At 35.9% G+C, this 16,839-nt stretch overlaps 1 protein-coding gene across 1 annotated transcript; it reads right to left on the reverse strand.

The window, feature by feature from the left end:
- Positions 1–1,666: 1,666 nt before the first annotated feature.
- LOC114042361 (submaxillary mucin-like protein) lies at positions 1,667–16,546 on the reverse strand (the record flags this gene model as incomplete). Its single annotated transcript, XM_027861039.1, has 10 exons — positions 1,667–1,913; positions 3,144–3,252; positions 7,258–7,297; positions 8,751–8,861; positions 12,156–12,193; positions 13,213–13,375; positions 13,479–13,510; positions 14,436–14,456; positions 14,903–15,004; positions 16,374–16,546. Coding segments are annotated over 10 exons (964 nt in total), but the record flags the coding sequence as incomplete, so codon positions are not given.
- Positions 16,547–16,839: the final 293 nt, after the last annotated feature.

The following is a 16,839-nucleotide window of genomic DNA, read 5'->3' on the forward strand; positions in this document are numbered from 1 at the left end:
ATCCTCAAAGTTGATGTGTCCATAATTACATATTTCACTTAGTGATTTCATCTCTTGTCATTTCCACCTGAATGCAGATGACTCTCAGATCTACTTGTATAGCCCTAACCTGTCTCTTGACCTTTGGTCTTGAATCTTCAGCTGCTTCTTAGACATCTCAAACTGTCTCATAGCTAAATTACACTCCAAAACTGTTTACTTACTTATTAAGTGTTGGAGTTGAGTGTTTGGTACAATTTTGTTTATATCACACTAGCATGTAGGACCTATTTCATTGGGAGATTGCAGAGACAAACTGTTATGTGCTTTGAGATCTTTGGATTAGAGAGACTTTAAAAATTAGGTGATATTATTGCTAATATGACAGATAGTATGGGATAATTGTACACTTGGTGGTGCTATAGACCTAACAACAATCATACCTGGCTAATTTCTCTGATTTTTTCAACCTACGGTAGAACAGACTGTTACTTTGTTAATTAATCAACTAGCTAGATTGTTGTATATATTTTGGCTACCAGTCAAGTGATGTTTTTGAGGTGGTATTCAGTGCACATGTTCTGATTTTCCAAAGGCTACTGTTTCTATACTGCAACTTGCAAACTCTTATATTACTCCCCTTTCCAACTGCCTGAAACTTAATCAACTTATGGAACTTGGATGCTGACCCTAATTTAGGACTGACTAGATATGGGGGGGGGAGAAAATAGAAAATGTTAAAATTATGGAAATCTAGTTTGGGTATTTCTGTGACTCTGAACCTACCTCTCATTTACTAGATTCCTTTCGATTTTACCTGTCCTGTGTATTTTACATTATTTCATAGGAAAGGCACACCATATACAATTTAGTTGTTCAAAGAAAACAATTAATACCTTTATGAACTATGTGGAGTACTCAGTCTGATTCCCTTCTACCAATTCTTTTAACTATTTCCTGAAATGGAAAAAACCTCCTCTCATTGTCTACTTTCTGTTAGTGGTTAAAGGAAAAGGAGAAGGAATTATATGCCTGGGTTTATGGGTTTATGTGGGTTTATCAAGTGGAGCAAGGAACTACTGGAGAGGAAAGTTTGTCCTTCTATCACCAGCTGACATAGATCTCAAAAATTGCTAATTCAGCTTTCTCAGATTGCCACTCTGCTTCAGACCTGGCTTACCCTGCAAAGGTTGGCTTCCTATAGTCCCAGTAGGCAGCTTGTACCTCTGGTTTTATGTCTCAACTCTCTTACTATCAGGTCAGAGAAGGTACATGTCTGTGCTTGGTTATACCTGAAGTTGTCAGTCTGAGCCAATTGCATTCTGCTGCCAACATGGTTAACAGTGTGTGCATCTACGACTTTTTCTTTTTTGTGCTCCCAGACAAACTACAGGAAGTCTTTTCAAGGACAAATAAAATGAAGAATCAGGAATTGGAGGTGAGGGTAGGGGAGAGCTTCATTGAGTTTCTTTCCCCGTTGGCACTTCTGAGAGAGCATTTGAAATGTTTGTTATTGTGGTTCTCCTTGCAGTACATGTTATACCATGTGCCAAATTAAGATCTATTCACACTGATATCTTGCAAAGAAGCATTTATTTATAAGATACAATTAATAAGAGAACGCAATACCTTACTTTGAAATACTATTGCATTTTTTAGTATAGAGAATAACATTTTTATCCTCACTTTTTGTCTAGGTTTTTATACTTGGAGATATCTTATTCACAGTTACAAACAAAGAGGGAATTCCTCCTTTAAATTAAAATACTGTAGAGCTTGAACAAAGATTCTTGCATGAGCAAGAGATGGTATGTCTGTATGTGTAAGGCAATGTTTTCTTTTTCGGACAACTAAGGGCGACTTCTCTATTCTCATACATATCTTCTTGGCAGCACATACATGAGTTTTCCACTTGAAATGTTTCATAGTTATACCTAAAAGAAAAGACAACATGAACAGTCATTTTAGAACTCTTGTGTCAAGGATCCATGAATGACCTTTACTCTATTCCCAGTGATATCAAGTGAGTATAAGCCTCCTTGTCACATATCTGGACTACCACCATGGCCTCTTAGTAGTTCTATTCTTCTCTATTCTATGGCCCTTCAATTTGTCCTTCACACTAATGTCAGATTTGTTTTCTTTTTAATTAATCTGGTCTTACTGCTCTTCATGAAATAACTCATCTTTTTCTGGTTTATATTTTTCTCTTTCTTCTGCAAGGCATCTAGTTGTGCAGTAGATGGAGCACTGGATATGGAATCAGGAAGTCTAAAGTTCAAATTTGGCCTCAGACACTTACTAGCTTTGTGACCCTAGGCAAATTACTTGACTTCCATTTGTTTCCGTTTTCTCAATTATTACTTAAAAAGGGAATAATAATGCCACTTACTACCAGAGTTGTTTTGAGGATCAAATGAGGTAATATTTGTAAAAGAGCTTAGCACAATGCCTAGCACTGTATAAATTTTTATTCCCTTCCCTATAAATTTCTGATCAAATTAGTGCTAGTAGATGGATAACATAAATTAAAGAAGAAAAATTGATTCTGTTGTATAATTCATACTGTAAGCTCAATAGTAAATCAGACATTAAATTGTCTAAATATGGTATATAGACATGTATTGCTGCTCACAATAGCCATGTTTGTTCTAATGTTAAAAAGTATACAAAGAAACAATGTAAGATATATATGTACGTATGTATGTGTAATACATATATAATATAAAATCCAAACATGTCAACTTGTGGGCTTGTTAAATGATGACCTTGCCTGAGTCCTTCAACTAAATGAAAGTGAATCTTTTGTTCTGTATTCTCCAAACTATGAAAGGCACACTTAGAAGGTTACTTAATGAGCATACATAATAAGCTACAAAGATTTCTTTTTATTGATATGAATTTAGAATTCTATATATTCATTTTTAAAAACCTTGACTCAAAGTCTTTTTAATATTGTTCCCATGTAATATCTTCTCCATATAAAAGTTGTGCAGGATACACAGGTATGGGTTAGTTGCAATCACTGCATTACTGGATGCAAGATCCAAATTGATGAGACTACAGATCCATTTGAGTATTTGAAAAAAGTTCATAAAGTTCAGTTACCTCCAAACTGTTAAAAAGGTGCTACCCCAAACATTTGGAAAGAAAACCTAACTTACACAAACATTTTTTTGCATTCCCCACTACATTTTGCCATCTCAACCTTCTTTGTACAGCCTTTGTATTCAACAGTTACATTCACAGGAACTGGTTTGCAGTCTTCCTTACCTAAAACAAAAGGAATGTCATTGACAAAACTAATGGTTTAAATTGTCAAATGCTAAAAAACAAAACAAAACAAACAAAAAAAATAGCAAGATACTATCAAGCTAAAAATTCATCAAGAAGCTTCCTGTACTTGTTGGTCAAGATACAACAGCACATTCATATTTCTGAAATGTTCTTTTAAACAAATGCATTATAAACATGTCACTTATCAAACTCATCAAAAGAAAAAAAACATTTCTAAAATACACCATTATGTGGAAAAATTTTCAACCGGAGGGGACCTCAGAAGTTCTTTCATTTTATAGATGAAGAAAACCACCTCAAATTCAGTGTTAATGCCCCACTTTCTGATGAAGCATGTTTTCCCCAGTAATTGTGATGCATTGTGCTGAATTATCCATACACTCTCCTTCTTACCTGATCCTCTTAGTGATTGCATATATAAATTTGTGATAAAAAATGCCTAGAATGTAGGACTTGTGCAGGGAGTGAAATTGCAAATTTGTTTTCATGAATATGATGTTCCAAACCAAGCTTGTTCTAAACAGCAGATGATACGTAGCTTCTTCAGTGGGAATACTGTAGTAGACAGAGTGTTGGTCCTGGAGTCAAGAAGACCTGAGTTCAAATATGGCCTCAGACACTTACTGTGTGACCTTAGGCAAGTCATTTAACCTCTATTTGCCTCGGTTTTCTCATCCATAAAATGGGGTTGATAGCACATTCCTCCCAGGAATTGTTGTGAGAATCAAATGAGATAATGATTTCCAAGTATTTAGCACAATCCTTGACACATAGCAAATGCTACATAAATGTTAGCTATGATGATGATGATGATGATAATCCACTGGAAGTTAGCCTAACTGCCCTTGTTTACTCCTTCAAATGTCTCATTATCATCATCCATTGAGGGAATAGATACAACTTCTCTCAGGTAGAGGTTATTCTAAGCCTGGTGAAGGCTGATTTCTTGCTACCTTTACCCTTGTTCATTCTAATGCATCTTCAACCTCAATCTCTTTTTTCCCCCCTCTTCTTCCCTCCACCCTGCCACTGACTCCTTCCTATATGCCTACAAAAATGCTCAGTTTTTCCTAATCCATAAAAAGCATTCTCTTAGCCCTTTTACTCCACATAGCTATAGCTTCTATCCTTCCTCATACCTTTTGAATTGACTACATTCAATACCTTTTTGTCTTAGCATGTTCTGTCTCCTCAATCCCTTAATATCAGGTTTCTTTGTCCACTGCACTAATGAAACCACTCTTCAAAAGTCACCAATTATTATCTAATTTCTATATTATTTTTAGTCATTAGCTTCATCGAGTCCAGTGCTGCTCTGTGACACTGGACACTGTTTATCACCTCCATTTGCTAATGAGTCTCTCCCTCTGGCTTCAGCAACACTATAGTCACCTAAATTACTTTTACCTCTTTAATTCCTTCTCTCTTTCTTTTACTGGCTCCTCATCTTCTTTTAAATTCTCTAAGATGAATGTTCAATTGAAGTTCTGTCTTAAACTTTCTTTTTTTTTTTCACTCCCTGAGCAAGCTCTACAGTTCCATAGCTTCAACTAATACTTCTATACCAATAACTTCCAACTCTCTTTCTCTGACCTCTGTCTCAAACATGTGATGTACATTCACATATCCAACTGCCTGCCAGACATCTCTACCTCTCCCTCTCCATCTCAAATTTAACATATTCAAAAGTGAGCTTACTAATTTACCCAAACCTGTTCCTTCTTTGATTCTACTATTTTTATCAGAGGTACCAGGATAATACCAGTAAAACTTATTAGGAAAAGAGAGAAAGAGCAATTCTTTTTAAAATTACCACAGCATGTATAAAAAACTTAGGAGTCCACCTTCCAAGATACACATGAAAACTACATAAATGTAACTATAACCCATTGTTTATAGAAATGCAGACCTACATGATAAGGAAAACATTATTTCCTGATGGATAAGATGAATCAATATAATAAAAATGGCAATGCCACATACATTAATTTGTTTATTCAATGTCATACCAATCCAGCTACCAAAGGAATTATTTTATACACACACAGGAAAATAACAACAGAATTCACTGGAAGTGAAAAAAGGTCAAGAATCTCAAGAGAAACAATGAAAAGGTATGGGAAGGAAAAGGGCCTAGAAGTGACAGATTATATTTATATATAATTACATTACAAAGCAATAATAATTAAAACAATTTGGCACTGGTTAAATAATAGAGAGATTGTTCAGTGCAATAGATTAGATATAAAATATACAAATGGGATTCTATCTAATATGTTGGTGTTTGATTAACACAAGGATCCCAGCTGAGGCAGATAATGACTTACTATTTGACAAGAGCTGCTGGGAAATTGGACAATAATATGAAATAAATTAAATTTAAGCCAACACTCCACACTTTATACAAACATAAGCTCCTATACAGATATATATGTATATATATGTATGTATGTATATATATGTAAAGGTCATATATATGTAATATATATATGTATCACATCATAAAGTAATTAGAAAAAAAAACCTCTTATCAATGGATAGAAGAAAAAAGTTCATGACAAAAAAGAAAAAGAAAGGATAGCAAAAGTTAAAATGGTTACAAAGTTTTGATTACATAAAACTTTAAAAGTTTTTTGCACAAAGAAATATTACAAAGTTAAAATTAAGAGGGAAACAATCAATTATTAAAAAAAATCATTATTGCTACCATGTTTCTCTGATAAAGGTCTTGTTTCCAAGATATATAAGGAACTGATACAAATTTATAAGAAAAAAGAGCCATTCTCCAAATGACTAAGGTTAGACCTATTTGTAACAGACCATTCTCAAGGGAAGAAACCAAGATTATACCATATGAAAAAGTGCTCCAAAATGCTACTAACTAGATAAATACAGATGAAAGCAATTCTGACAGTCTATCTCCACCCATCAGAATGGGAAAGATTACCAAAAAATGCAAAATGGTAAATGATGGAAGGGTTGTGGGAAAGAGAAATATTGACATACTGCTGGTATTGGCATACTGTGAGTAGGTACAACAACTCTGGAAAGTAATTTGTAATTATATCTAAAAATTTACTAAACAGTATATGCCCTATGATCTAGACATACCACTGCTAAACTTGTACTCAAAAGATATCAAAGAAATAGGAAAAAAATCTTTTTTTATAGCAACTCTTTTTGTGATGGCAAAAAACTGGAAACTAAAACCAATGGAGGAAGTACTCAATAAGCTCTGGTTTATAAATGTGATTGTGTGATAACAAATAAGAAAATAAATGTTTTTAAAAAAACATAGAAAGATTTATATGATCTGATATAGATTGAATTATGAAGAACCAGAAGAACAATTTATATACTGTAGAATCACTATTATGTAAATAAATAATTCTGAGGACTTTTATAAACTTCTAAAGAATGAAACATATAAAACCAAAACAATTTATATAACAACAATGAAATGACTTTGAAAGTTGTTAGAATTATGACTAAAACCATAGCCATTTGTGAATCTAGAGGACTTATGATGAAGCATGATTTCTCCAAAGAGATGCCCATCAATTGGGGAATGGCTAAACAATTTGTGGTTTATGATTGTAATGGAATAATATTGTGCTATAAGAAATGACAAGCAGGGTGATTTCAGAAAAACCTGGAAAGACATGGACATAGTAAGTATAGTGAATATAGTGAATAGAACCAGAAGAATGTTGTACACAGTAACAGCAATATTGTTCAATGAAGAACTGTGAATGATTTAGCTATTCTCAGCAAAACAATGATCCAAGACAATCCCAAAGGATTAATGATAAAACACACTATCTGCTATTGATATTCTGTAATTAGTACAAATAAAAAAACTTACATTATGTGCTATGTTAAAATACACGAGATTTTCTATTTATGCATTGTAATTTTATTTGAAACAAACTGTTGTTTTCAGGAGATGGAATTATCTTTAGGTATTATAAGTATACTCACAAGTGTAGCAACATTTTTTTGAATCATATATTCTGTTTTCCTAGAAAGGTAGGGAAAAAAACAGTAGAAAAGGTTTTAGTAGAAATGAGTTTTTATACATTATTATTGATTCATTAAATATTATACCCACAGTGAAATGGGACAAATTAATGGACTCATCTTAGACCTGGATAGGGACATGTTTAGTGAGATAAGATCAAAGCTAAAAAAATGAAACATTAAATGGTAATATAAACTGGAGGCTTCAATTTTTTAATTTAAGGAAGAGAAAGGAAATCCAAAATTTTATTTAAATTAAAAATATTATCAAGCCCATATAGAGAAAAAAAGGGGATAGAGAACAAAAAAATGTAGTTTTGAGTAGTGTTTTCAATTAGTAAATTACATTCTTACTTTTAATTCTTTTGGAAACATCTCAATGTCGACTTTGCTACCTATGAGTTGCCTTCCTCCAATACCACTCTAGGAACCTCAAACCATTATCTTAAATATTTTGTACTATGTTATTGTACTATGTACAATGCATGATTTTGTCATGAAAAACACCTTTAGCAGTGAACCAATTAATTACCCATGTTACAATTCTACTGAAAACCACTCATAATTTTGAAATAGAATTAAATAACAGGGAGTACAGTGAAAGGATAGAAGAGGGAAAACAGTAGATTACATGCAAAATATATTACTTACATATTATACTACATGTAATATACATATATGTATATATACATATCTCTGTTTTAAAAATATATAAATATATATGTGACCAAATAGGATATTGCATATTAAGTGCTTCGTAAATCTTTTAATTTTAGCCCTTTAAGTACATAAGCTTTATAAAAAAATTGTAGTTACATATAATTTTGGAATTCTTTTACTTTCAAGAGATAATTAAAACTTCCAATTGTTTTCATTTTTCAGCTTTAACCTTACTTCACTCATTCATCTACTCCACTGGGTCTAAGGTGAGCAGATTCATTTATTCCATTTTCCCCTCTTTCCTTTTCACTGTCTTACATCACACATCTGCTGCCAACTTGTATAATCCGTGTGTGTGTGTGTGTGTGTGTGTGTGTTAGAGAGAGAGAGAGAGAGAGAGAGAGAGAGAGAATAATTTGTATGGGCATATCAAATTTGATTCACTCCAATTCTAAGTTTTTGGAGGAAATTGATCATTTTTCTTTTTAGTAGAGAAAAACTCTCAAGGAGCTTTTCTCTACCAAATATTTTAAGTTGTAAGGCTTGCTTCAGATACCTAAATACTGAAAATATCTTACAAATTTGAAAAATATATTTAGTTGGCAGAGTTTATAAATTTGAACGTCTACAATTATTTGGTCTTAGACAAAGGCAAATTCTTCTGAGAATTTATAGAAGGTACAAAAAATTTTATCCATGTTAGAGCCAAAATTTTATTAAAGAGAAAGAGACATTTACTTTTTTTTTTTAGATTCATTGCATATTTTCACTTATTTATTCATAGACTGACATACCTCTGAGCACCAATTTTGCTTTGGGCAATCTTGGACCTTTGTGACAAAGCCATTTTGAGTACAGAAATAGGACACACATGGGTTATGGAGATCATCAAATGATGCACCAATCTGGGAAAAAACACCATAAACATGTTATTATTAGATCTTGTATCTTGGTATTACTAAAAATGGAGACATATATTGTTTTCTTTTCACTTTAAGATTCCAGTGAGAACCCTTATACATTAGATAGTACATAAAATCTATTATCACAAAGAAAATGAAAAAAAAATCTATCCAGATACACATTTGAACTTAAAGCGACTTTTCATCAATTTCATTATGAATTGAGACTGTTTAACTTCAATACTTTTGTCAACATGAGTATTGTCCTCACCAGTACCCTTTACAACCCTGTCATAGCAGCAGACCATTTTTGAGTGGTGCTATGGTGGAAGAATTCACCATTTGGCAGACATTCCTGTTTGATAACATTCCTCTTTGAACCTTGTTAGGTTGGTCCACAGAAAACCAACATGTAGTCCATCACCTGGCACACTTGAAGCCTTGGTAGAACTTCTTAGAATTTGCACATCTTCCAAGAACTCAGATTCATCTCTATGCTATGATGCAATATTGGAATAGTATTTTAGTGGAGAATTTGTTAACAAAAATCCAGTAAGTAATCCTAACTCTGTACAGTTGAAGTAAAACAGTTAAATCACAAGAAAATAAGCTGATCATAGAGATTTTGTGAGAGGGACATAATCAAAATAAAGTAACATAGAAGGTATGTCCTAGGATCAGTGCAGGCACAGCCCAAAGCTTCCCATACTTTTTACATCTCTGTCACTATACAATGATGTAATTCATATTCTGCTTGGTGGCCCGGATGAATTGAAAAGTACTTGATCTTCAAACTAGAATTTAATTATAGGCATTATACTTTAATTCAATTTCTATCCAATATTTGTTAAGCACCTACTATGTGCAAGGTTGGAGACAGTTAAGTGGTTGAGTGTATAGAGCGCTAGGCCTGGAGTCAGGGAGACCTGAGCTCAAATCCATCCTCAGACACTTACTAACTGTGTGACCCTGGGCAAGTCACTTACCCTCTGTTTGCCTTAATCTACTGGAGAAGAAAATGGCAAATCACTCTCAGTACCTTTGCCAAGAAGACCACATGGACAGCATTGGTGTGCTATGGTCCAAGGGGCCACAAAGAATTGGGCACCAGGAATTAGACACCATGGGGACACCATGAATTGGATATGAAGAATTTGAAATGACTGAACAACATGTGCAAACTACCATTCCAGGCAATGGGGAATCACAGAGAAAAAAACAACACGTAATTCCTGAATTTGAAGAACTTGCAGTCTACTAGATGGAAATGTGAATTTTTGAAAATTCCTCAACTATTATATACATGTAAGAGTGTGAAGGGGGACAGGAGAGATCAAGACAAAGTATTCTAGGAAACTTGGAAGAGGGAGAAAATGCTTTCATCTAATGGTGTCAAGGAAGGCTTTATAGATATGACAGGAAAAAAAAACTAAAACACTTTAGGTTTTCATTGAAAAGTATTTTTCTGTTAACAGAAATTTCAATGAACCAAAACATTCCATAACCAGAATCTGCTGGTTAACCAAAGTTTTGTCATAGTTCACTTTCTACTTTAGACAGAACCTAAATTGAAAACACACTTGTCTCCTGTCATGTCAGAATTTTTTGTCAACTACAAAGCTCTATATTTCCTGTTGCTAGCAAATAATTTCTCAGAAGTCTTCTCTCTGAGCAAACAAACAGGAAACCAACCTGAGACAGCTGCAATGGATAGAGAGCAAGAGGAAGACCTGGGTTCAAATCTAGGCTCATACATTTGCTAGCTGTGTGACCCTGGGCAAATCACTTAAAATTTGTCTGACTCAGTTTCCAAGATAGTTGTGAGGATTAAATGAGATAATATTTATAAAATGCTTAAAATAGTACCTAGAACATAGTAGGCACTAAAAAATGCTTGTTTCCTGCCAAGTAAGACATTTTAAATTAGTAGAACAAATGATGACTATGATAAGTTTTGTGTATATTCCTGGAGACATACCAATATTTTTGTGTCACTAGATTACTTTATGCTTAGTATTAATGCCAAATGTATCATTTATATAATTTCAAAACCTAGAACTACTGACTAGTTTTTGCTTTGAAAAGTTATGCTTGCCAAAATGTCAATTGTCATTTGCTAAAATCCAGCTTTACATGGACTACATCACTTGGTTGGGCGTATAAACAATCCAGTTTCCATATAAGGAAGGGCAGATCTTGTGTTTCTTTCCCTAATTTCTGAAAGTGTGAATGTCAGATCTTCCAAGTTTTATTTTTTTTATTTTTTTTGTTTGTTTGTTTTAGGCAATTGGGGTTAAGTGACTTGCCCAGGGTCACACAGTTAGTGTCAAGTGTCTAGTCTGAGGGAGGATTTGAACTCAGCTCCTCCTGACTCTAGGGCTGGTGCTCTATCTACTGCGCCACCTAGCTGCCTCATCTTTCCAGTTTTAATTGCAGTTCAAATACTAAAAATTTGAATGCTGCAAATTATGCCTATTCCATCTGGCAATTTTCACATTTTGTTCTGTTAAGAATCCTCATTTTGGCAGATAACGGTGTCAGGCTTGGGGTCATGAAAACTCATATTCCTGAGTTCAAATCTGACCTCAGACAATTACTATCCATGTGACCCTGGGTAAATAACTTAACCCTGTTTGCCTCAGTTACTCATGTGTAAAATTAGCTGGAGAAGGAAATGGCAAACCACTCTAGTATCTTTGCCAAGAAAACTCCACATAAGGTCACAGAGAGTCAAACACAACTAAAATGATTGAACATCAACAATAATCTCTACTTCTGGAGTTTTAGTGGCTATGTGCATTTTCTCCTTTCAAGAGGAACCATATGTAGAGTACTTTTTCGACCTTTCAAAGTGATTTTTTTTGAAAACAAAACTTACTACATTTTGTTATTACTGCAATCACTGACTTTTTAAAATGAAAAACATCTTTGGTGTTTCTAGAGTTATATGGAAAATTACACTGGATCACTTATTTGTCTGTTTATTCAGTTATTTCTGTTTTTACTCAAAATTTCTTTATATGGTTGCTAGGTAGTGCTAGAATGCTGGAATCAGGAAGACCTGAGTTCAAATATGATCTCAGAAACTAGCTGAGTGATCCTGGGCAAGTCACAATCTCTGCCTGGCTCAGTTTCCTCATTTGTAAAGTGGGGATAACAAATATGCCTAGCTTCCAGGTTTCTTCTGAGGCCTAAAGGAGATAATATTTTTAAGTACCTTGTAAATTTTAAAGTGGTATATAAATGCTAGCTAACTATTTTTGGTAACTACAACATTTGGAAATTGACAGACTTTACCTTATACTCCGTGTGGTTGTGAAAACATGTTCTTGGCTCTGAAAGACAATCAAAATATTCAGTACCACAATAATCAGTCCCACAATAAAACATCAAAATATACTTTTTTTTCCCCATGGGAGGATTAAAGTTAAAAGTGAAAAAAAAGTTTTACAATGTTTTGCCAAACATCGTAATGCCAAGGTTTTTGTCATAGTTTACTTTCTACTTTGGACAGAACCTGAATTTAAAACGGTCATGTCAGAATTTTTTGTCAACTACAAAGCTCCATATTTCCTGTTGTTAGCAATCTAATTTCTCAGAACTCTTCTCTCTGAACAAAAAAACAAAAAACCAACCTGAGACAGCTGCCTGCTCATGACAGATGCAATCAGCACTTTTTATTACTGTATACTAACAGAATTCACATTTTTCAATTCAAACCTTACTCATAGATATTATTTTATTTATGGAATGGATATTACTTGGTCCAATCATTCTGCAAAACAATTAGGGTGTGTATTTGGGAAGAGGATGAACAAATTGTGGTATATGAATATAAATGGGATATTGTTATCCCTTAGAAACATTTATGTCAAATGAAGAATTCAGAGAAACTTAGGAAAACATGTATCAAATGATATGGAACAAAGTAATTACTTTGTTATGAACAAAAATACTTCATTAAATATTTTAAGTATTATTCAGCATGTTAATATAATTTGTTGATTATTAAGAACAATTAGTGATGGCCAAAATAATGTAGAGGAAAATATTTTTGAAAGGCATTAGATCTTTGAGCAAGAAACGCAGCAACAAACCCTGTCTCCAGCACACTGTAATGTGTTTCCTTCTTCGTGACAGGCAGTGGACTAAAGGTGTAGAATGAGGCATACATGTTTTCAGACATGGGCAATGCAATGATTTGTTTTTCTGGATTGGACTTAAAAGGTGTATTTTACAAGGCGATAAATGGATGAGGTAGAATCGAATCCTTGGGAAATAACGGTGATGTAAAAAAATTGAAAAGAACACCAACAAAATATGTAAAGAGGAAAAAAGAAAGAAAAATACATACCACAATATGCAGTTTCACAACAAGATTCGTTGGACTTGTATTGTATCAACTTCTCTCCATTTGCACATGTGGGTGGAACGGGACATGTTCTGGGCTTACAGTCTACAGACCTTGAATCACTACAGGTACACTGGTGGCAATTTATAATCCATATGTCACCAGGCTATGAATACAAAGATTGCTTAGAAATCTAATTAAATTCAGGGATGTTAGTACATTTGAAACTATGGACAAACAACAACAATGTAATGAAAACAGGTACTCACAGATTTTTCTTCACCTAATGGACCATGACACACTGGTAATGTGAAATGAGAAACGATTTAAATATACTGTAATATAATCAACTGATATCTCTAAATGTATAATACATTATGTACAGCATGCTAAATATGTATATAATATATTAATAATAATTAAAAATAAAATAATTTTTGTCATAGATAAGAATTTGAAAGTTTTAAAAATCTGTTACACTAACTGTATAATTGATCATCTCTAAATTATTTCTAGCAATTGTAGGCAAGAATTCTTAAATGTCTAAAGAGGAAGATTCCTTGGTTTGCCTTGGATGCCCATGTCAGAGTTTAATATCTCTTGATGACACGAAGCTCTTATTTTATCTAATCAGAAACTAACCAGACAATTATATGTCATAACAACATCATATATCTTTCAGTCTGACTCTAACAATTTACAGATAAGGACACAGAGGCCCAAAGCAGTGAGGTAATTTTGCTAAATGATTTATAATATAATTTAAACGTATTTCCTCTAGTTTCACCTTGAGAAAAGTGGATATGTCTTGTGAAGAAAACTTTCACGTATATGAAGGCTACTTCTTGACATTATTTTGATTAAGAGAAATACAGACATAATTATTTTAACATGAAATGAGGTTTTCCGATAGTTTATCCGACGAATGATCAAGACAAAATCATTTGTTACAATTTCCTTTTATCAGCGAAGGAAAGATGTTATTCAAATATTCCAGTGATGCATAAAATAATTTATCCCCTTGTTTCTGATTTTACTACTAAAGTGTCCAAAGTCCACAATTCATTTGGCATATAATCATTGATATTATTTTTTTGCAAAGAGAATAATTCAGAATAAATGCAGTATCTTTATGTATCATGTGTTTGTGTATGTGCATATATGAAGGTACAAGATACATGGGTAATGGAATGGCGAGAGAGGGATGCAGATTATAATAACCTTACCTGAGACTGGTCCTAGACATCCTATATAAAATGAGGAGACAATATTAGTTTCCAAAACTAATACAGTACACCTCTAGCAGAATACAAATTAAAAGAGTCTGAAAACTGGTCCAATCCCCTCACTTATTTTGCTGATTCATTATTCCATTTCTAAAAACCAATAGCAAATAGGACCAGATTCACAAGTAAGCACACAATCACAGTGCCATCATCTCTGAAATCCTATTTCACCCTACCAAAATCTCTCATCCCGATGAGTCATAGTTTCAAGACTTCCATTATAAGATATTCTCTCTTTCTAGCATGCACAATGCTTTTAGTCTTCAAGAGAGTAGAGTCCCGTACCTTTACATGATGTCGACTTGTTCGTCATTAGTTAAGAATTTCACATTTAGAATACCAATAATCAAATGACACTTTCAAGGACTGACACCAAGGTCCCAGAAGATGTCTGCAATCCCACTCACCTTGTGTGGTGCCACTGGAAGGGCTGCTCCCAGCTGCTGATCTTCCGTTAGAGGTGGTTTCAGCTCTGTTTGTGCCACTGACAACTGTACTCACGATTCCTTCTGGCAAAGAGAAGAAATGGAGAATCAGGTGAGTGGCCAATGGGCAAGGAATGGGCACCTGCAGGGGAGAAATCTTTGAGGAAGTAGGTATCAAGCTCAGATAGGACATTGCTTTCCAGATGCTCAGCTTCTCCTCAGGCCTGTCTTTCTAGCCTATGGCCCCACCTAGTCCCTAACAAAGGGAATTGCTGGTGAACACAGGAGGTGGGTGGCTGAGTCCATCCATCCAGGAGGATTTGGGTTTGCCATTCTGGAACTGTCATTTGTCCCTGAAGAGGTGCCACTCGTGCCAGCAAGAACCCAGAGCCAAGTCAGATGTGAAGGCTGATCGGGGATGGCCCTCAGGGCTGTAATTTGTCCTTCTTTCTCCACGGGGACCATGACTTCAGGCAGGTGAAGCCATGCCATGCAAAGGAATTGGATAGCAGGGAGCAGGGATGTGCAAAGTCAAGAACCCCACTTCCTCCTGGGGACCCAACGGAGTCCGGGCTGCAGATACAGATCACAAGGCCTGGAGATGGCCCTGGATGCCCCGGGACACCTTGGCCTCTCTGAGGAATGATCTGGATCAGGTCTCTGCCTGTAGGGCAAACCCTGAACAGAGAGGGTGGCTTGCATGCCTCCATGCCTGACGTCCCCTGGGTGTGAATTGCTGTGTGCATGTCTGTGTGTGTGTGTGTGTGTGTGTGTGTGTGTGTGTGGCCTTGCGCATGGGCGGGCATGTGTTTGTCTGTGGCTTTTTTCCAGGGTGTTGCCTGTCAGAAAGTGAAATAGGCCAACGGGAGAGGTTGGTTGGGCGGACACGAAGAGGGGACGTGGAAAATGTCACTGAGAATCGAGTCAACTACAGAGAAAAGGAAGAGTGAAAAATCCAACGTGGACAAGGAAGAATGGAGCGCTGGGCAAAAGCGGCTCAGTTAGGTGGTGAAATAGTTTTGGTCATGTCAGGAGAAGGCTGCTGCTGTCAGCAGTCTCCAACCCCTGAGAAAACCTTCCTAGGAAGGCTGCCAACTTCTAGTGGACCCCACATGAAGACAAGAGGGAAAGCGCGTTATGCTCAGTGGCCTGCAAGGAGATGAAGGCCAAATGAGAAAAGTCCTTGGAAGGTAAAGGAAGGAGAGGCACTGGCTGCTAGAGGCCTGGCCACTGAGTGTCCCTGGCAAGTGCCAAGTGGTAACCTTGCTCTCACCTTCACTACTTCTCTAGTGCTCCTTGGCAGGTAGCCCCCGTGGGGAGCCAGGAAAGCCAAGGGTGCCCAAAGTCTCGTGCCATGCCGAGAGAGAGGCTCGCTTTTGACTTTGCTGCGTCGGAAGAACTGGCCCATCCAAAGGGGATAGAAGGGCAAGAAGATCCCTGAGATAGCCCTCACCTTGAGTGACTGCACTGGAGCTGAGGCTGCCGGGTGCTGCTCTTCCAGTTGGCGTGGTTTCAGCTCTGTTTGTCCCAATGCCTCCTGGGGACGTGACCGCTTCTAGGTGGAGAAGAAAGGACAAAGGCTGGCTGTCCCAGATGGGAATGCAAAAGAAACCGTGGATGAAGTAGCTCCGTGGTGTCAAGGGGTGTGCCTAGCATCGCTGTTGATTTGGTCTGGGCTCTGTGTATAGAGCTGTCTCCATGGCGATAGCTGCCTATCACAATAGGGGCCCCACTGATTGTCCAACTGGCTTCAGAAAGGTGACCAGACATGAGCAGGCTTGATGAGCAAAGGCATCCTGCATGCATTCCCTTGCCCTGGATTTCCACAATGCTCTTCTCTACCTGCCGCTAGTCCCTCAACCAAATGGATGCTGGTCCAATGACATGGCTCTTCCTCGCGTTGCCCGCAGGCGGCATGG

The sequence above is a fragment of the Vombatus ursinus genome, unplaced genomic scaffold (genome assembly GCF_900497805.2).
Source record: "Vombatus ursinus unplaced genomic scaffold, bare-nosed wombat genome assembly UNPS02014403.1, whole genome shotgun sequence".
NCBI lineage: Eukaryota > Metazoa > Chordata > Mammalia > Diprotodontia > Vombatidae > Vombatus > Vombatus ursinus.